We start from the raw sequence: 22375 nt of genomic DNA on the forward strand, positions 1-22375 counted from the left end.
ATCACATGCTCATGCAATATGTGCAGCGAAATACAGGGTGGCAAATTCTTAAGGCGGTGCTATATTGTTAAATACAAATAGTAAGTCGCAAGTAAGCAGTAAGAGGAACCATTTTTGTAATGTTTTATCTCCATGGCTTGTCACTGAGACTTTTATTTTGAAATCTACCTATAATATGTTGTTGTTACATGCTGATTCATGTAACCATAAAACATGTGTTAGGCCCATAATTGGTCTGTGTAGATAGCAGTGATGACCCAGGCTGATGATAGCTGAGACAAAATAAAAGCCCTTATAACACGTAATTTCACATACCAGTGTATTTTTACCCTCCTCCAATCTAATTGGTCAAGCAGTAGGCTGTACATAACATCTGAACCTCCAGTTGCATTTAAGTTACTTTATTTTATTTTCGGCCACAAATCAGTCTTTAAACGTAATCCAGATGGCATTTTGATGTGAACTGGTTTTACTTTCTCTCCTTCATCCCACTACAGATCCCAAAATGATTATGAAGTGATTATCATAAAACCTTGTTAAATTGATGACAATTTAGATTGTAGTCATTAAACATGTAATTGAATGGGGTTCACTGTGATTTTTCGAGAGAATCAGTGTTGACGGAGAGAGATAAACCCGGGTTCAGACCCCCGGACCCCACACTGACTGAGGATATCGCTTAGTCACCGCCATTCATCGGGAGAAGCAGCGCCCCCTGTGGACACACCGATTGGTTGGTGATCTTGACGGGCTTGCCCGCTCCACAGACCGTCTCCAGTCCAGGGCGGGGCTGACTATCCGTCAAACTGAATTAGGCTACAACCGGCGGAAGAAAACTTACCCCGGGTCGATTCATGGAGCAGTGTGGGAATGCTCTGTCTGTAGGTGGGAAGCAGAGAACCGGACGGCAGCGACATTTCGGTAACACCACCCTGGATTGCCTCTGCCGGTGTGATCACGAGTGACCTGATTTAATACCACGGCACCGGGCTTGGTTTAAAAACATCTGCGGGGTGGGAAAAGAAGCGCGTTTATTCCTGCGCCTCTATCAGGATGATGTGACAAATCGTCTCATCTGCTGCCTGGGAAAAGAAAATCTGTGTAACCGGATTTTTTTCACTGCTGGGGATCATCTGAGCTGGTTGTTATAAGGGTAAGTTGTGTCATTATTGACCGTCTCCTGTGGTCGCCCATACGGAAGGCAGGCAGCAGCCGGAGGAAGCGCTCACGCGTCGTGATCGGTCGCGATCGAGGAGGATAAACGAGTTTATATTAGTCGAGTGAATTGCTGGTCAATTGGTCAAAATGGGAAAACTTCATATACAGCCTGGACATAGTAAACAGATGAACAGTTGGGTTACAGGAAGCCATTTGTGCTGCTTGTAGGGGAGTTTTCATCGTGGAAAGGCTATTTAAAGTGCTCATGTAGTATAATTGACTCTACCTTATAGGGCCCAATCACCTTTTTTATACAATTTAAAAAAAAAAGTGAAATACCCTACAAGTTGAAGAAAATGTTTAAGTGGAATGAATGAGGTGTGAACTGAGCCTCATGTCCAAAATGAGCCACAGGCTGAGAAACTAAATTACTTTCTTTTCTTATTTTAATAAAACTTGGCGAAATTAGGGAGATATTACTTTATTAGAACCACACTGTATGAGCCGAAGGCAGAATGGTCTAATTTCAAGATCAGGCAACATTTTCTCATTCTCTACGAAGGAATGTACCTAAATGTTGTTGACTAATCATGCAGCACATCATGCATAAAGTCACACCGTGACCTCACTCATCATTGTCATCCTCCTCTTCCTCCTTGCTCCTCTTCCACCTTCATTATCAGCATCACCATCATCTTCCTCAAAGGTAATCGTGTATGTTAATGCATTATTCTGTGAATTTGATATGCACAAATGTTGCATAATTCATGGTGAAAATATGCGTGAGAAGAGTGTGAGACAGCAGGCGCTTCTCATATCATCTCCCTGCACTTGCACCCTTTGAACCTGAAAGCATTATCTCTTCCTTGAAGCTTCGTTTTCTTTCAAACTTTGGCTTTCATGAGGAACTAACACATGGTGACTCATGACAGGCAGTCACAAAAGGGCATAAATTCCACTAAATCATTTGCATGGAGGGTCACCTAAATTTCTAGATTTGAATCATCCGAGTTTGAGAGCTCCAGGACGGCAGCTCACGTATTAACAAACTGCAAACTTGTTGACATCTGAACGGTTACGCGCTCCGATGTCCTACAATACCTGGGCAGACTGAAGTGAAACCATAGACGTACTGTATTAGAAACTGCTGAGTTATTTTGGCAGACAGGACATTGGAGCACATGGCCTGGTTTGTGTGCCTATAGTGTTCCTGAAACCTTATCACATGGAGGGAGGGGGATCATGGCTCTGGGTGATGTAATCACACCAATAAAGCAGGGGCTTTGATGTGTGATAGTGGCAGTAGTGCTCATCCTCTGTATCTGCTCCAACTGGACTCCATAGAGAGTATTCCCAATGTGTGTGTGTGTGTGTGTGTGTGTGTGTGTGTGTGTGTGTGTGTGTGTGTGTGTGTGTGTGTGTGATTGGATGCTTATGTGGGTGCATGTGGGTACGTGATACTTGGGAGCTGTGAGTAGCTCTGCTGAGGCAGGTGGACCATCCAGGCTGGCCTGTGTTGACTGGCTGGTATGTGAGTTTTTCAGAAGGCTGCTGAGGGGGCCACACTGTAGTCATGCCTGCATGACTCATGGCGCGGTATCTGTCTGTCTGTCAGTCTGGCCAAGTGCTCAACTGCTTCAAGGTGTTACCTTCAAAAGAGCTACAGTGCGATTGATTTATGCTCAGTGATGATGTTATCAACCTTCATTCATTGCCATTCTTCAATAGATATTTCTTTCCATTCATCTCACAGCAATCCGCAATAGCACCGTAGTGATGTTTTTCATGTGTGGCCTAATCACTTCAAGATGATGCATCTACAAGCAGGACACAGTTATTTAGCCCAGAATTATCTCCCTTTGTAGATTTGATGCTCTGTTGATGAGATGACGTAGTCTTCAGCAATAGACTTCCTGGAAGAAGCCCCCGAAAATCAGCTGGTTCCCAAACCTGGGTGTGCTCCCTGTGATTGTTGGTCGTTTTCTTCCGTCTCTGGACAGACCTCGCTCTGAGTTCAGGCTAAATGAGTGTCACTGGGCTGAACAGTCCCATGTGTACTGAGCACATGCTTCTCCAAATCACCTCAGGCTTTTTCTCAAACAAACACATCTGTATCACAAGTCGAAAGTTTGATCACTTGAGAATCCTGTGTTACAGGCGACCTAAAGTTTACATTAACATGGCTTACAGTTTTAAGTCTCTATCTGTAATATCTAATATAATTTAATTTAATTTAATAATCTTCATGCTTTTCATTTAAAGGCGCTATAAAAGAGATTTTGAGCATTTCTATTGAGTCTCAATGGCTCTCAACATAGCGACGTCAATTTACCTGAGTCAGTCGGGACGGCGTTATCAGCTGTAACCAACATATGAACGCAGTGCAGAGCGACGGCCGCAAGCTAACCAGTTGGGTACTCTCACATGTACTAAAAGCACAGGCAGGCAGCCCGGCTATGTCAACAAAGCAAGGAGAAGCTCGAATTAGAACACATACAGGGGGAGAGCGGCTTCATTTTCAGCTCGGGTAGATATTATTTCACTATATTGTTTGTTGCTGTATTAATCCCATATATTGCACCTTTTCAACATTTCACATGTTCACATTCTGTTGAACCCTGACAGGACGCTAATTTCCCCTTAAAGTTCCCTGTAGCAGCTTCTAAAATCCACACTATATTATATATTCTGTATGTCCTTATTTTAGAATCCCATCTCTTCAGTGAGCCTAAATGATTCTTACTTTGAGGAAATATATAAAAACACAAGACACCACACGCAGGGAATCATCATAAAATGTTTGTGTCTTATTTTATACTTGCTTTGCAAAAATTCAACTCAAGATATGTAGTAACTTTGGAAACTTCAGGGTACTTCCCTTGAAATTAAAATAAATTCCTGAAGGTTTGCTTCCAGTCCACTAGGGATCGACCGACTCCCTGCGAGTGTATAGTGTAGAAGTCTATTAGAGCTGGATTACATATTTCTTTGAGACTGTCATGTGTCTGCCATCACAGGCAACTTTGTGTGAAAACTGCTGCAGTGAAGATTGTCTCCTGAGTTGATTTGTGAATGTGGGGCACGGCAGCAGTATCTGGAGAGGTCAAACATGTTAACCAACTTGTTCTGCTACTTTGGAGACAATACACATGCTTTCCTGCTAAATATATTGGTTACAACTGTTCCCACAACTGAGCTCAAACAGACATCAGCTTAAAAGGCATGTCAGGTATGTTTTAACAGCGGATTGATGGTGAGAGAGCCCACAGGCAGTGTTTGATCTAATTCTCGCAGTGCTCGCTCAGCTCGTACCTTTTTCACTTTGATGTGGTTACGGTTTTGACTATGTTGTCAGGAGCAGGAACAGGGATTTTTCTCGCATGTCAAATAATGTGGTATTTGTGGAGAAATAGTGTTGTGTCTCTAGTGTCTGTCCTGCCTACACAATAAGGAATGCTGGCAGGAAGAAAACAATGTATATATTGGTTGTGGGGCATTGGTTTTAATTATACAGGAAGTGTGGTGTTTGTTGCTCGTACAGATCATCATCCTATGGCTGCTTGTTTGCTTGCCTTCTTCCCCTGTTGACGTCTTGGTTGTGTGACTCACAGCCGTTGCATTCAACTGTTCCCATCCTATGACATCTGTGTGGTGGCATGATGCAGCGGCAGCCATGACGGTGAAGTCAGTTGTGATGTAATGCTATAATACAGCGTGGCTATTTCAGGTCTACCTCTGAGCCTCCAAGGCCTCCGTCTGCCAGCATGCCACCCTGCCCTTCTCTCAGTCAGCACCTCATCTGTCATGAGCCAGATAGTCATACATGAACCAGCATTCACAGAATTTACTAGAAACATTTGATGCACAGATTTGGAGAATATTTGGAGGCGTGACTAAATTGAAATTACAGGTTACTATGAATTGTTTTTACAGTTATTTGGTTGAGGCCAACATTAGGCTGTAGCAGAGATGAAAACATCCAATTTAGGGTCTCTAGTTACAGGGTGTTTTTGTTCCTGTAGCTTCTGTTCTCACTGACACGGTGTCTGAGGCTGGTTAACCTCAGGACAATGCTCATTTTCAGGGCTGTGGGAATTTTATTCCCAGAAGGCTGGCACTCATAGACAAACTGCAGTGGCTCCTTGAACTTTGATCTTCTTCTTCTTCAAGCGTGAAGAGCTCTCTGAGGGCGTGTCTGCAGATAACCCAATAAATATCTTACTTTACCCGGTGCCTCGAGACAGAAATATATATGTAAGGTATGTTGCAATTGCGTTGTCTTACCTGGGTGAAATGCCTTGACAGAGGGTTTTGTTTCAAAGCTCACACAAGCTTTATTAACAGTGGTATAACTTGATGGTCAACTTGTAAAAAATCTGTGCAGTATCCTTGTTAGAAATGCATTTAGTTTTGTGCAGATGACTGTTATTATTACTTTGGTTTTCTGACTGTCCAGCCGGAGGACCAACTCAAGGAACACCCTGTATGCCAGCACAGTTACAGCAGCGATGAGGGTGCAGTTTTAAATAGGATAACACCCCCCCCCCCCTTTCCCAGATCGTTGGCAATGTCGGTTGCATACCCAGAGGCTGTGATTTCTCATTGTGTACCAGACTACTAAAGTCAAGTTGACTGTTCCCTCTATAGAGCTGCACACACACAGTTATATCTGGACCGTTTCAGTTTCAACAGTCCCACCAACATCACATACCATGCACCAAACTCATTCCAGCAGCTTTCCCAGAAATGAGGGTGTGTTTTGGATTCCTCTGTGACTTTTCTTTTACTGTTTTTTTTTTTTCGGAAGAGGTGGATCTTAGTCGGTTTGAATGCCCTTTTCTATTGAATGAACATGAACCATAAAATGTGGAAATATGAGTGCTGAGAGATCGCTAAAGTATGCCCATGGTGCATCTTCTCAAGTCTCACTTTATTTTTAATACAAATAGATTTTGGTAAATCTGTTGGACTGTACTCAATGTTTGTCAGTCAGACGGATTGACATGGAATCAAGCCAGGCGTCGTTGGCATATTTGAACATGTACCTGATTCTGTAACTCTCAACTTTCCATTAATACGGCCTCTGCTTCTCTTCACACCCGTGCCAAGTTTCCCTTCCATTTGCCAGTTGACAGAGCTTGTAATGTCGCGTGCCAGGGAAAATGATGTAAAGCCTCTCATTTATGGTGCCCAGTTGATCACGCCCAGTTATAGTGAAGCATATTCTCTTAGAAACAAATATGAACAGTTATACAAATCAAAAGTAATTTATTCCTGGAGGCTGAGAGTTTGTACTCCCACTCAGGGTTGACAAGTTTTTTTTGTTGTAGTTTCACTTCTTTCAACTTATCTGAATTAGACATTCTGTCTCCTCACCAATATCCCGTTTCCTGATCATTTATCGCTGCTGCGTAAGAACACTTGCTTGTTGTCAAACCATGAGCAGACTAAGGAAGCATCCCTACATGTGTGCTCTGTGACCTGGGGGGGTAAATAGACTTTATTTCCATAAAATGGAGTCTGTGTGTTTTCTCAAGTTAAATCAGGATTGAGGAGGCCTCCCCCGTCACTGGAGCTGTGACTGTCCCAGAGGACCTGCCCCAGCCTTCCCAGTTTTCCTGTGCATTTGTAGGGAGTTTTCCACTGATCTCTTGGCCAAGCTGCATGGCTTCATTCTTCCTCCTTCCTCCCCCATCATCCTCGCTTTTACATCTCCCTGATCTCAGCTCAGAGACCCTGACCTCAGCTCTGGGTGTTCCCTTGGGATCCCCTCACTTCCTCAGAGTAGCCTTTATCAGAGTCTCGGGAATCTCTATAAGAGACTTTCAGTTATTTCACCCTTGAGTCTAAAAATATTCAATTGTGTAGGAAAAAGACGAAATTGTTAAATTGTAAAAATACTTTTGCCGCTTATATGAATTGGTGTATCTAATGCAACCAGTATGAATCCAATGCTATTCAAACCACATGGTTACCATGTAGAGAGTAACACATGGTTGTGTGAATGTTCTTTGTCATCTGAAAGGTTTTTCTGTGAACGGTCTTTTAAAAACCATTTATAGGAAGGTCACTGCCATGATGAATAATTCTCACTTGCTTTGAAGCCCACATCTCACCTCACATTTATCTGAATCATTGCTCCACAATTTACTTTGTTCACGCTTGTTCACAGCCTCTGCCAAAATGCATTGTGACCCACATTTGTGTCCCACAACAGTGACTGAGTCACCGTCAGACCCACAGGTTTCTGATGTGTGTCTGAAGGAAGGTTTGTGAAGTACATTTTATTCCTTTTTGAGCAGAGGGGATGTTGTAGTTGATGTATGTGGGATTGATGTGTGTGTGCTCTTCCCTCCACATCCAGCGCTGGGAACTAGAGCACATACCGTAGTTGTGGATAAGCACGCATTCGTTTGTCAAACTACTTTATTTTCTATAAATCATTCCCAATCAGATACAGTTTGGGCATGTAATTTATTTTAATGATGGCTCTTTGCCTCTTCTGATTGTCTTTCATCCACATATTTGCCTGTGTATCAGATGAAAGAGATACAAATGTGGTAGCTGTATTTAAATGACCTAGTTGTTGTGTGGAACAAAAATGGTTTCCCCCCCTCCAATCCAGAGGAAAAATCAAAAGACTGGATAAGTCTCTGGGGCTGGTGCCTCTACAAAAATGAAATAAAATCCTCCTACCTGTGACAGAATCAAGTTTGTACCATCATCCAAACAGAAACTCTGGCTCTATGTGACAGTTAATGTGTTTTGGTGCAGAAGTGTGCTGCTGGCACCAGCAACCTCAAGTTATATTCCCTGTCCTTCACTTGACTGTGAACTCAGGCTGCACACATACACACTATACACTCATAGACACACATGTGTATATATTCACAACCTGCAGTGGTGAAAATCAATGCAGTCAATCATTTGTACTTTTATCTCGCATCCTTAATATGGATGTTCCTCCTCACTTGTTGGTACAGATTTACTTCAGTGTGCTTATTGAGACATTTAGCAGCGATTGTGGACATGGAAGACCAACAGCTAATGAAAGGAATTGAAGAGGGGTTTTCCAACTTGCTCCGTTGTCTTTGACCAATTTAGAAAAAACAAACAAATCTTAAAGTCTAGTTTATTGCTAATTAATATATTTTCTCCAAATAAGTTATATTTTAATCCTCAAATCCCAAAGAAATTAAGAGTTAATTTTCACTGAAAGTAATTTGATTTGGAAGTGGACTGAGTGTGTTTTGGAAAATTTAATTTGACATTTTGTTGACCTCTTAAGATATTTGTCATCATTTTGTGGATTACTTTACCATTTGAAGCTACATTTTATTTAATAAGAATTCAGTTTAACCAATCATTCCTTATGGCTTTTGGAAACCTCTTTAAGTGCCTTAAGTTGACTTTGTAGAGAGACCAGCCTCCCTTCTCTCCTCTGCTTGAATCCATGCTAAAGGCTGGTTCCCATTGTGCCAGTGATGCAGGCCACACTTCATCTGCTCTCTTTAATAGACGTGTCAGCTTCAAAGTTCAAAGTTCAAAGTTTGCTTTATTGTCAATTCCACAATGTACTGAACATACAGGGGAGTTGAAAATACGTTTCTCTCTAGTCCAACATATAAACATATAAACATATAAACATATAAAGTGAATACTGTGCAATAGATTAAAAAAACATTTAGGCAATATATATATATATATATATATATATATATATAATAAGAGAAAAAAAAACAAAAAAACTATCAATCTGTATTTAGCAGCAGTTGGACATGGGGAGTCTTAAAAGAGAGGAGGGAGAGAGTTGAGAGTTCAGCTTCCTAACAGCCTGGTGGACGAAGCTGTTTGAGAGTATGGTGGTGCGAGCACGGAGGCTCCGGTATCTTCTCCCAGAGGGCAGGAGGCTGAAGAGACTGTGTGAGGGGTGGCTGGAGTCGCGCACAATCATGGTCACTTTGCGGGTGAGGCGAGTGTCGTTATATGTCCTGCAGGGAGGGGAGTGAGGGGAGTGAGGCACCAATGATCCTTCCAGCTGTGTTCGCTATGCGCTGCAGGGCTTTCCTGTTGTAGTCAGTGCAGCTTCCGCCCCACACAGTGATACAGTTTGTCAGGATGCTCTCAACGGTGCCTCGGTAAAAGGTGCACATGATGGGTGGTGGTGTTCCTGCCTTCTTCAGTTTGCGGAGAAAGTAGAGGCGCCTCTGAGCTTTCTTTGCCAGTGATGTTGTGTTGGCTGTCCACGAGAGGTCCTCACTGATGTCCACCCCCAGGAATTTGGTGCTGCTCACTCTCTCTATATCAGCACCATTGATGGTCAGTGGTGGGTGTTGAGTGTGGCCTCTCCGGAAGTCAACAATAATCTCCTTGGTCTTGCTGTTATTCAGAAGGAGGTTGTTGTCTCTGCACCACGTGGTCAGAAGGCTGACCTCCTTCCTATAGTGGGTCTCATCGTCGTCGGTGATGAGACCTACCAGAATTGTGTCGTCTGCAAACTTGACCATGTGATTGGTGCTGTAGGTTGTGGTGCAGTTGTGTGTCAGCAAGGTGAAGAGCAGTGGACTGAGTGGAATGTCACACCACACTGAGATCTCACTATCACTCTCTGCGCTAGGCCGGAGTGCGCGGCCGTTCTGACTCAAACGGTGCCTATTATTTTCTGCGTACGGCGATGATGCTTCACTGTGACCAGGGATGGGATGTGTATGTTTACATATGTAGTGCGGATGTGTTCCTGTGCATGTGAGCAAGTGTATGTTGTTTCCGTGGTTGTGTTGACCGGACAGGCAGAATGCTCCCGGTCTGCAGTGTGTTTCCTGCCTTCGGTTTGCTCTTCTCCTCCCTCATCTACTCTGCTCTGCACTTCCTTCCTTCCAGCACTCCTCTGTAAAATAAGCACCTCTCCCCGTGCTGGTGGTCTCCCACAGAGGATGTGAGATGACAGAGCTGATGGCTCTCCTTTGTATTTTTAATCCCGTTGATTGATTAGAGCACAAAGATAAACCTAAACAGTTGTGATAGTAGCATGTCACTGTGTGCCGTCTTTTCTCTGTCACCTTGGATGTAGCTTTTGTCAATTAACCATACACGCAAATACAACGTCTCTGCTAAACTCTAATGGAGTAACTCGTACTGAGTAATTATTTTAGCTGGAAATTTGCTTAGTGCGCCATTTCAATTGATGGAGGAATGAAAACTTCAGCCTGCTTTTGCTTTTTGTGAATACGGTCAGGCTGCTCAATGACCCTTGTTCAGCCCAGTTCACATTAGGCCGTACAATGCAGCCTTTTGTAGGCTTGATTCAAGCTGATATCATGCTGGAAACTATTTAGATGGGGATCACATGTTGTTAGGGCACACTGTTTCTGAGATTCTCCTCTTACTCACTTAAAGAGAGAATGTCAAACCTCCCAAAGACAATGAGGGGATTGTTTGTACTCTCAGGACACTTTTGGGAGGACCAGGCGCTGCAAGAAAGATGGCTTACTTCCCTTTGTTGTGTAAAGCGTCTTCCCTTGGTAAGAGATAAATCTAAGATGTTGCATCAAACCAGGGCAGATCAATGGATGAGAAATCGCCTCGTCAGAAAGGTTGTAGTAGTGCAAGAGATCTTTAACATATACATCTTTGACAAGGGCTGTACTCCAAGATGAGAATTCTGGTCTGGTTTGACAGCCCTCGTCTAATATGGAAATTCAATGTGGAAATGAAAGTATTTCAATGCTTTGGAAATAGCATTGAGATTTATGAGTCTCCGTGCCATTTTAAATTGAATTATATTAATTTCATTATTATCATTCATTGCTTGTAATATGCAAACTGAATTTTAGTTTAATCGAATTGCTTCTCATCCCTCTCAACCCTTTGCGCAGAACAAACAATAGTATTAAAAATTTGACGTGTGGGTTCATTCCAGCCATATTGGTATTTGGACACTGTAGCTGTTGCCTTGAACATGTACCACAGTTCTCTGTTAGCCTCTGAGATGAGGTCACATTATCACAGTCTGGTTGAATTTCACTAACTGTCCTTGTTTGCCATGCCGTACTGTCTTTAGCTCAATGTGGATTTGTACGGTACGTTTCAGGGGTAGCTGGATTTTCCCACTTTGTGTTAGGCAGTACAGCTGGAGATACAGTAAGTTGAAGATAAGCTCTTACGGTAAACAAAGAGGTTTCAGGTTTGGCAGCTGGAGCTGCAGCCAAAAATGAACTGCTTATCAACTGCTTTATCCCAAAGTGGTGAAGGCCGTTTCACTGTGGGCTGATTCAACAGGGTGTTACCTGATTTAACTGAAGTGGTCATGGAATATTCACATAGCTCCCTTGTTATTGTATTTAACCGTATTTAGTTGTCTTGGCCTGTGAGGTATATGTTGCCCACGCCAAGGGAGTTTTTACTGTCAGCTTCTTCCTCAAGATCAGAGACACAACCACAGCTCCGGACTGAGACATTACACAGATTTACGAAGTGAGCTTCATTTTTCCACTGAAGTGAAGACAGGCCTATACTATCGGTTGTGAGCTGGACCAGGTCCGTTAACAATCCTGAGAACCAAGATGCTGCAGCTAAGGGGGCTGTGCACAGCTGCTCCAATAGCAAGTATGTAGTAAATAATTCACCTGCAGGACTACTTATTACTAAATAATTCAAGTGTTGAATTAGTCACGCATGTAATAATTTTTCACCTGTACAGCAAAAAGGAAGAAAACTTTGTGCTAAGCAGAGCTGATATTGAGTTGGCTGATGTTTGTAAACACACTGATTATTAAAGTAATTGTATATATTTGTTCCTTTGTGCTCTTTAGCACACCTCATCTCTCCTTCATATTGATTTCCTGTGCAGGATATTGCTGCACATAGAAAGGCTGGGTTTTGTGCAGATAAAATAACCAAGCGCAATTTTCTAGGACCTGCATTCGGCTGGTAATATGTAAGACTTTGTAGAGGAAGACGGGAAGCGGAGCAGTCAGTGCGATGGTGAATACAGATATTGCTTCTGGTGGTGATTATTTCTTGAGACTGAGAAAAATGAATGCATCCAGTTCCATAAAACTAGTTTGATCTGCACATCTTGAGAGGTGTGCTCACATTTTAGTTTTCATTTTTCACAGAAAACAGCCCACTGCCTAGAGATCTAGAGCAGGATGTTTTTCATGTTGGTCTACAGTTTCATCCAGAGTTACATTTGCAGTTGAGCTCTATAAATACACCACATGCACACCGCCTGCTGTTAGGAGGCCATTTATACTTTCATGAGCTATTCATATCTCTGGCACTCTATCTTGTCATTTAGTAAACACTGTTATAACAGTAAGGGGGCCTTGCAATGGACCCGATACAACTCTGTCACTCCAGAGTGAAACCACTGAGAGTAAGAGGTTAAGTTTTCATTGTAAAATCCCACCGAGTGCTGACAGCCTGAGCTAAAGATCTGTGAAAAACATTGGAAAAGGCATGAGCTTCTCTCCCCTTCTTGGCTGGGCAGCCATGCCCACCCTCAACCACCCACCTTGCAGCAGCCCCGCCCGCCCTCCATGCCTGCCCCTCAGATAGCTGTGACATTTGATCTCAGGGTCAGCTGCGACGGATATTTCTGCTGTCTCTCTGTGTGTGTTTTTTAATGTAGTACGGTGGTTTTGTGTGACCCCCTGTCACATGTCACTAGGGTCAATTCAGATGACTGCAGCTTTACTGGTGCTCAGTTTCACTTCACTCTCTGGCCTGCGGCTGTATTTTGCGGAGTATTTTCTTCCTCGTAAAATGGGCAGAAAGAGAGAGGCTTTAAGCCTGGACTTTGGACAGCTCAATTTTATTTTAGTTGAGGAGTAATGTGTTGAAGTCACATAGTTTTCATAGTGGCCAGAGCGGCTAGAAATGAAGAAACGCATCAGAGAAATGTGTCTAATTGATCATATTGTAGATGTAACTCTGTATCCAAATATACTTTCATAACTGGTTATGTCATCTGGCATTAATGTCTGCTCTGCAGTATGCCACGTTTATTTTAGTGCCTGTTTCTGTCTCGGTTTCTGTTCTCCTCACCCAAATGAAATATCAGTAGCTTTGTAGTTTTTTCAGCTTCTTAATTCAAAACCGGTCGGAAGCACAGTGTGCTATATAAAGATCAAAAGCATAGTTCAGCAATTAATGCGCAGATGGGCCTCAGATGCCTGTAGGACCTACACAAGACACACGTCTGAAGTGTGAATTATTATTTAGATCGTCTATTGGGGGGAGTTGCCAGATCTGTTGCTTCTTCATATTGTTTCCCACATGCCTCCACCCATTCACTAGACTGGCTATGTGGTCATGAGTTTCTGCTCATCATTATGAAATCCCCTTTCAGGGAACTACAGCTACTGTATATTAAGGTTGATTTCACAACAGTAGCTTCAAGTGTGTCTGATAGATGTTATTTATTTTCCGAAAATATCTAATTTGCTTTGCATGTCTTCTTATGAGAAGAGGCTTTACCAAGACTGTTTCTAGTTATATTAGCGAGAGAATAACATAGGCAGAGTGACTGTCTGTCTGAATAGCCTTGTTTCCCTCCATTGTTTCCAGTGTCAAGCCAACAATGGATAGTAGGAGCATTTATAGTGAATGACTAACTGTTAGAGCATGGGGGAAACCAAACATAACCTGTTTGTGTCATTAGGTTTTCAACAAGACAGCAATCTGGAACCTGGAATTGTAGCAACATCACTCGATATTAAAAAGCTTGCTAGTACATGGGAAATTGTTACGGTAACACTACAATAATTATTTGAGCCAAAGTGGTCAAAAAGTTGACCTGCAGTGGACAAAGAAACAGAAGCAACATGCAGGAAGAGAAAGAGGGTGAGCAGGAACGAAGGCCTGGGGCTAGGAAGCGCTGCACCTCTCAAGAATGAGGTATCCGGCCTTCTCACTATCCAGATTGATGAGGTCATCCATCATGGCGACTGTCCATGCATGCTAGGCAGCAATTCCTCCTACCTACTGTCCACCCTAACTTTATAATCCCTGTTGAGAGCAAGCAGGGCCCTACTTGGCCAGCCTCCTCGGGCTTTGTCAGCCTCAATGACACAGCTCTGTCAGCCACCCTCCCACCCTCAGTGTGGCTGCAGCTAGCCTGCCTCCTGTAGAGTAGCGCATAGCAGTAGAGTACACTCAGTACCCGGAAACCAGCCAGCTCCTGTTCATAATGGTTAGACTTCATGTGTTTTCCTTCTCTGCCATTTCAGCTTGGTTTAGTGCAGCCATAGATCTTAAGGAATGTGGGTATGGCATGCACTGAGATTCGAAATGGCTCTGGATAGAGAGGATTTTAAAAATATATTTTACAATACTATCTCAGAAATTCTTCTTCTAAAACGTGTGATATGGTAGTGCCATGTGTACATTTGAGACCATATGTGTTAAGTTTAAGAAGCTCTGTGTCCTCAATTTCTCGTTATGTACAATAGTGAGTCGCAACCGAAGGTTTTAAACAAGGCAACTGCAGATTAGATGACTGATCCAATAAAAAAAAAGAGGCCATGACCAGATTACTATTTTATCTATGATGAATGTGTAACAGGAGGGCAATGCTCTCTTGCAAGCCTTTGCACATATTTAAAGTGTGAGAGCAGTTGGAGAAAGCTGGTTATGTTGTGCACAAAATGAAGCTGTAGCAAGTCCCCCACCCTCACGTAGCTTCTTTTTTTTTTTTTTACTCGGGCTTGAATGCCTTCAAGGTGGCACTTAAGAGCTCCATCCACTGAGCCAGTCTTCTGTTTGTCTTTAAGCCTCACCTGTGGCAGCTGTTGTCATAAACCAGTGCCTTTTCTCTGCATGACTGGAGACCATTACCAAGTGATTATATTAAATGATGGCATGAAAAACATCATTGGGTTTGAGTTTGTATGCCGAAGGTATTACAATAGATTGCCCCAGACGGAGAAGGAGACTGCTGGTTATGCCTGTCAACTCCGGTCATTATGTTCTGCTGGACGTCCCTGCACCTGGAGAGACGTCAGCTTGTCCTCTGTGTTTTGTCCTACTGTCTATTTTCCCCCGCCTAATGGAGAGAAGTGGCCTGTAGAAGCAATGTCAGCCCCATAATTAAAAACAATCCATGCAGGGTTGTCATGGGTCTTGTAATTGTGTAGGACGTGTTAGTTTCTCACAAGGAGCAAACCACGGCAGGAAGCCAATCTTGCGAGGCACATTGCAAAGTTATGGGTGTGGGTGTTTTCCCTCTTTAGATGTGAATCGTGAAAAAACTAGATTAAATCATTGTGGTCTAAAGAATGTGTGCCTAAAATCAGTGCTGGGAATGTAAACACTGAAGGGAACTATTATACGCTCTGAATTGTTGCATCTCAACCAGAAAAAAGTACCATCACCTTGAGAGTAAGATAAGGCATTGTTGTGCATTCGCTAAGCAGTTGATCAGGTTGAATGAATTCAATAGGATAGTCTTGTCTCAGAAAGCCATTACCTTACAACTGATTTTCTTTAACCGTCAAACTTGACCATGAACAGATAACATGCTCAAGGGAAGGCTAATCTTCCAGCCTGGATAATTGCCAAACGCAAAATTTAATCAACTCTCATTCCTCCAAGGATATTTCTCCTTCTGAAGGACTTTCTGCCTATGAAGACCCATCTTTTTCAGACGGGGACCAGCCTTGAGCAGTGATTTCTTATCACTCGATAGGAGAGATGACTGACATTTTGAGTGCTCCCTCACCATGAGAAATGAGTCGGTGGCTGTCATAGCCATGCTTGCATCTGAGCAATGCCAACTGTTCCAGCTAAACTCCTCCTGAACATGAGTGGCAGTCCCATGCCAGCTCAGCTTCCATGTTGACTTTGGAGGAGGACGAGAGAAAAAGAGGGAGACGGACTTCCAAAGCACTTGGCTTAGCTGTCTGACGAACGTTGGAGGTTTACCTTGGGCTGTGACCAAATGCTCCTACGGCCCGCTGATCAGTGGGCTAATGGCAAACCATACCAATAGCTGCACGGCTGCATTAATGCAGTATGTTTTGCTGGCTTCTTCTGCAAGGCTCTTTTTACATATCTATGTGTATTTGGCATGATCATAAAATCATTTTTGCTGCTGTGTGTGATACAGATGTTTAGTACTAAAGCTGTGAGATGTTTCAGTCACTCTCTCACTTAATTTGCATAGTTTGAATAGATTGTGGGTTAAAGTGTCTGTGTGGGTTTAATCTGGCAAGCAAGTAGGCAGAAAGCATAAAGAAACTATCAAGCTGTAACGGCCTGTAAATGGCAATCACTCACACAGAGAACACATGCATATAAGGACAAGAGGAGTGGGAGACAGTAGGCAGGAAAAAAGCCTAAAGCAGATGGAGAAGCGCATAAACAATGTTGTTCAGTTTGCTTCCACCCATCCCTCCTCCATTCTCTGGATGCAGAGTAGCATCAATGCATCAATCAGGGCAAACTGAGTTACAGCAGGAGGAGCCAAAGCTTAAGCAATCAAACAATGTTTAGCTTGGAGGAAAATTAGGTTCCCGCCTTGCCTGCTCTCAGTTCAGTCCCAGTCTGTTTCAATCTGCAACCCTGAAGCTGATGCCCCCTCCCGTCACTGATCTGCTCTATATCAGGAGCCCCGCTGATTGAGCTAATGGTGAAAGTAATTAAATGTTGGGTGTCCTAGCCAGGGGCAAGAGAGAGGGCTGTTGTGCACAATACTGCACAACAGCCAGATACTGGATTTGCAGTTATGATTCCTCTCAGTGCATTTACAGACAGATTACTTTGCAGCCGTTCTTTAGTAATACAAAAAAATAGATTAGAGTGAAGCAGAATGTGTCAAAATATGTCACTTTACTGGTCCTCACCCACCTTTCATCACTCTCTGTTTCCCACAGTCTCTGACTCTGCATCAGCAGGCTTTGGTCCAGGCTGCTTTGCTGATCTGGTATCACAGTCCAGACAATGTCACTGGAGGTCAGACGACATTCAATGTAAAAGCCTAATGGGCCATAACCTTCCAGACTGGCAGTAAATGAAAGATGAAACCCCCGTTATAACAACTTACAATGCACACTGCTGTTTTACAAACATCCCATCTAGTTTTTCTGCCTCTTGTAGCACGCTCAATAACTAAATTGTGGTAGAAATGTCAGCATATAATATAGTAAATACCAGTGTGCTTCTGGGAACTGGTGGATTGACACATTGGTGATGACCCCTGCTGCCCTTAGTCTGAGGTTTTCCTCCCCTCTCTGCTGAGATCCACTGACAACACATTCCATCATCACTTGGGCTAAAACAGAAGCCTGTGGTGCATTGAAATGGCAATGGGAAGCAGATGTGGTCACTAAAAGCCGTGGATTTTTTTCAAGGAGCTGAATCTGTAACAAGAAAAGTGAGGATGTGACCTGCTCAAAACTCAAAGCCCCTGATGCAACATAAAGATGTGTGCGACGATGAATAATTTAAGGACGGGAAAGCAGTTCTTGAAATTCATTTGACTTTACAGCTCCATAGCTGAAGAGACACCATAGCTCCATAGCTTTCGCAAGTTTACACATTTGTGCTTCGCAAATTATTTTGTACAACCAGCCTGTCTGCCGAGTGAAAGATTGCTTTTTGATGAACGCATAACTATGCTAACACTTATTTATGCGGGATAATGCTTGATCATTGAAAGTATAAATGATGCCTGTGTACTGAGGTAAATGAGCAGTTTTCTGTTGGAATTTAGTAAACGACAGGAAATGAACCAGCAGGCTCCGAGAATTGAGGTTAGATGGTGGGACAATAAAACGAGGGCCTGGTGATAACAAGGCTGCAGCTACAGACAAGCTGTCTGATGGTGAGGTTGACTGTGTACCTCCTTTGGTCCACAGGCCTCATTGTGGTAATGCATACATAGTCATTAGTCTCTGATAGATGTCTGCTGGATGCAGAGCAACTTTTAACCACAAAGAGGGATTCCATTTGATTTTAACTGTAGAATTAAGAAACTCTTTTAGGACTGCAAACTTTCCCAGTCTCCAGGTTTTTTTTTCAAATGGCTCTGTTTAGCGGTTTTGGGGAAGGGGTAAACGGCTGTAGGCTGCTCTCAGTGGTTTCCTCTTTATTATCTTTTGAACAGAATTATGTGAACGCCCATGTTTGAATCAAATAAGGGAACTTGGCACTCTCTTGTGAAACAATTCTGAAGCACAAAGTCATTGTGTCAAATATATTTATAAATGCAAACAATTCCCCTTGATTATGTGTTGCTACTTAAGATTACATGTGTTTCATTGAAACTAATAATAACATCATCTTCTCCTTCTCTGTCTGTGTAGCTGGCAGGCCTGGGGTGGGACAGAGAACATGGCTGAACCACGGCGGGAGAGCACCAGCAGCCTGCAGAGGAAAAAGCCTCCCTGGCTTAGACTGGACATTCCCACGGCTCAGATGTCACTAGACGAGCCTCCCACTTTTGTTCAGGTGTTCGTTCTCGCTGAATCCCCTTTTCGTTTTTTGTCACCTTTTGTATTTTTTTGTCATGACTTGTGTTCACACTTCTCCTATGCATCCTTTGCTGTATAGCCGGTGAAGAGGCAGGGGTTCCTGCGCAGCATCAGTATGCCAGTGGAGACCTCTCACCTCCAGTCACCACCCCGTGACCTTTTTGACACCCGGCGGCCTGTCTTACAACGCCAGTCATCCATCACTCAAACCATAAAGAGGTAAACGCAGCTACTAATACACTGGATTTATATATTAACGTCTTGATATAAGTGGGTTGTAGCATGCTTCAAGTTTAGAACAGTGTTTCTCAACCTTTTCCAGTCCTGACCCCCTGGAATTTTCTCACGACCCCCTTGGGGGTTTCGACCCACTGGTTGAGAACCACTGGATTATAAATTGAAGAACTATCAGATTTTGTAGATTATAGAATGAAATGCTACAGCATGTAATATAAGCAGCGCATGCTTACATAATGAAGGATGTTAGCAGCCTGTGTCCCATGGCATATAAAAACAACTTTTCCATTTAACTTCAGTATTTCTGCTCTCCTTACCTTTTTCCAATTTGCATGACTGTTTCTGTCATCTGCCTGATAATAACCTTCCTAATGTTCTAAATCTCAATGAAAACCAAGTCTAAACTTAACAGTCTGCTTTGCTCTCTCTGCATGAAGGCTACAGCACTGTCCAGCTGCACTTTTCCTTCTCACTGCCTGTTGTTGTCTTTTCTCTTTCCTTCTCCTTCCTTTTGTCCCTTCTCGCCACTCTCCGGCCCTGCTCTGCCTGGTCTCAGCAGCAGAAGGGTGCACTTTGAGCGGATTAACACGGTTCCCATTAAGGGGCAGCGGGCTGCTCGCCGTAGCATCAGGAAACACCATTCGCTCTCCAGAACCCTGCTCAGGTACGGCAGGAAGTCCCTCACAAGACTGTAGAGGTGTTAGGGTCAGGGGTGTATACTCACTCTGTATGTTTACCGTAGAACCATAATTCTAACATGGTTTTGCCAATGTCACCTCTAAAATTTTGAATTTCATTCACTTCACACCTCACAAGATTCACAATAATTGTTGTTTTACAGTCAGTCACCAGCTGTTGCAGCTGTGAGTCATAAGAGGACCTGAAACCAAAAGCTGTCCTTTTACGAATTCCTCTTTATCCAGAGTTGCAGTAATGATGCAGCCGGGTAGTGAGTGGGGCAAACAAACAGCATGCATCACAATAAGTTGTTGCTTCTGAGTGGGCCAGTGTTTTAGGGCTGACATGCCATGTCTGAAGGCTTCTTTAGTGGACACTGATTAGATAAGCATGCTAGGCTATAACTATGTTCAAACATACTCATAGAAATCAAGGTTAGCAAGGTTATTATGTCTACTGCTGCAATGAAAGACACACATATCTTAGAATACTAACTGTACAACCTTCTCACTGACACATATTTTGAGAGCAGAGGACCAGTGAGAAATAGACTTTAACCGAACTTCACTGAACATTCACTCTGCAGCTGGTAATTAGTGTAGAAACAGCTAGCTTGCCTGAACTTTCCTTTGAAGATTGTTTCTACTTCCACTTCCTGCCCTCGGGGTGCAGTAACATTGTTTGCTCTGGTACTTATTAGGCTTCAACTTCAACAACGTGATTGCATGTATATTCATCAACTGTTGGTGGAATGGGAGTAGAGTAGGACACAATTAAAATCTCAGAAGACTCCCCTGTTCTCTGTTAATTGGATTTGCTGTCTGCTTGTCAATTCAAATTACAATAAAAATAAATTGGCTTTTATTTGCAGCATCCAATTCCAGTATATCCCTCTCTTGCTCACTTTCTTTGAACCTGTAGATTTTGTGACTCTCCAGCGTGCATTCAGTGTCTGTGTACCTCTCTTTTCCGGTGTGTCTGGACATAAACATGCCCAGGCTAGTTCCCTCTACTGTACCTATTACTTACACTATTTTCTTCATCCCTGGAAGTGCAGTCTAGTCAGTCCCATTCCTCCACATACGGGGCTCTTAAGAGGGTCATCATTGAGTGCCCATACACCTCAAGTTTCACCATGCCAGATAGCATTTAATCTCATGAAAAGTGAACCATGTGTGCTGCGAGTTTTGTGACCCAGAGCTGAAAGGTCAGTGTTTGTGGTGTTAGGGGAACAGCAGACTGGTTTGGGGTCAGTAAGGACGGTGATGCCACCCAGAAATGGCAGAGGAAAAGCCTGCGCCACTGCAGCCTGCGCTACGGAAAGCTGAAACCACAGGTTATACGAGAGATGGATCTGCCCAGCCAGGACAACATCTCCTTAACCAGCACGGAAACCCCGCCTCCTCTCTATGTCCCCTCCTCACAATATGGCATGCAAAAGGTAAAGGAACATATGGGTTGCTTTTCTTAATGCTGTTCTTATTTGAATCCATATTTTTTTTATGAAAATATGTCAGGCAGATGGTAGAAAATCATGTACTTTAACCTGAAAAAATAAACAAATTAGAGACTTGTGTTCTTGTATATATCAACTGGGACCTAAACTTGGCACGCAGGTGCATTATGACCGAAAATTCCCCTTACTTTGAGCATGGCATTTGTGTTAAATTGATCTTATTAGGTAAAATATGTCTCTCTGTCTTGATAATTCATTGTGCGGCTCTTTCTAACTACCCTTTGCTGAACCCATTGGTTTCCAGATTGTTGACCCATTGGCACGAGGACGAGCCTTTCGTATGGTGGAGGAGGTGGATGGCTACAGCGTGCCTCAGACCCCCATCACCCCTGGAGCTGCCTCGCTTTGTTCCTTCACTAGCTCCCGCTCAGGTCTCAACCGACTGCCTCGTCGACGAAAAAGGGAGTCTGTGGCAAAGATGAGCTTCAGGGCCGCAGCAGCGCTGGTCAAGGTGAATGAGAGAGATGATGAGATCCACTTAACAGATTAAATATGCATCTGAACAATGCTCAACAGTTTTTGGTACACATATTCTCACATAACAGGAGAATATGTGTACCAAAACGCTGTACATGTTCCTTTCTGTATGTTATTGGACTTTATTGGTACTGTATAACTTTGTAACTGGATGTGACGGAAAAATTACAGCTGTTAATGCACATGTTTGTGTGTGTTTCTCTCTCAGGGGCGCTCAATACGGGAGAGCACTCTAAAGCGGGCCCAAAGACGCAGCTTCACCCCCGCCAGCTTCATGGAGGAGGACATGATTGACTTTCCTGATGAACTTGACACATCTTTCTTTGCCAGAGTAAGACAGGAAAAACAGCAATGTTGTTGTTTTGCCATTACTGTGTAACCATGTTTATTTACAATTGAATAATAATTCTCATTTAAAACACCCACTATTTTCTTTCCACAATGTTCTTTCTAGGATATTCTGATGCAGGAGGAGTTGTCTACGTACGCAGACGAGGTGTTTGAGTCGCCGTCTGAGGCGGCCATGAAAGAGGCAGAGCCCAGCAGCAACAACGATGAGACCGAGCTGACAGGCAGCGCCCTTGATAAGTCTGAGCTGGAAAGAAGTCATCTCATGCTGTAAGCAACTGTGGCCACAGAGTTAACCATTCAGGCTGTACTGATACCATCATTTAAAAAATAATGATTAACACAATCCATGTTCGAGTTTTCACTGTGAGAGTTGCACTAAATGTTAAACTAACATTAAGTCTACAATATAAAGTGATCTAGTAAAAATAAATGATTGTTGTTTTTCGTGTGTGTGTGTGTGTGTGTGTGTGTGTGTGTGTGTGTG

At 43.1% G+C, this 22375-nt stretch overlaps 1 protein-coding gene across 4 annotated transcripts in view; it reads left to right on the forward strand.

Moving 5' to 3' along the window:
• Window positions 1–748: 748 nt before the first annotated feature.
• rhbdf1a (rhomboid 5 homolog 1a (Drosophila)) overlaps window positions 749–22375 on the forward strand; it is a 26907-nt gene continuing 5280 nt past the window's right edge. The window contains exons 1-8 of one of the 4 annotated variants that reach the window (XM_031862048.1): window positions 749–1153; window positions 18465–18609; window positions 18712–18851; window positions 19426–19533; window positions 20775–20988; window positions 21308–21514; window positions 21749–21871; window positions 21995–22158. In XM_031862048.1, coding sequence (XP_031717908.1) covers window positions 18493–18609; window positions 18712–18851; window positions 19426–19533; window positions 20775–20988; window positions 21308–21514; window positions 21749–21871; window positions 21995–22158 — 1073 coding nt within the window. In that variant the 5' untranslated portion in view covers window positions 749–1153; window positions 18465–18492. Of the gene's footprint in view, window positions 1154–18464; window positions 18610–18711; window positions 18852–18966; window positions 19534–20774; window positions 20989–21307; window positions 21515–21748; window positions 21872–21994; window positions 22159–22375 lie in introns of those variants that run through there. The other 3 variants (XM_031862049.1, XM_031862051.1, XM_031862050.1) reach the window with 3 other exon arrangements.

Source organism: Anarrhichthys ocellatus, unplaced genomic scaffold (assembly GCF_004355925.1).
Source record: "Anarrhichthys ocellatus isolate YVR2014 unplaced genomic scaffold, GSC_Weel_1.0 scaffold26, whole genome shotgun sequence".
Classification (NCBI taxonomy): Eukaryota; Metazoa; Chordata; class Actinopteri; order Perciformes; family Anarhichadidae; genus Anarrhichthys; species Anarrhichthys ocellatus.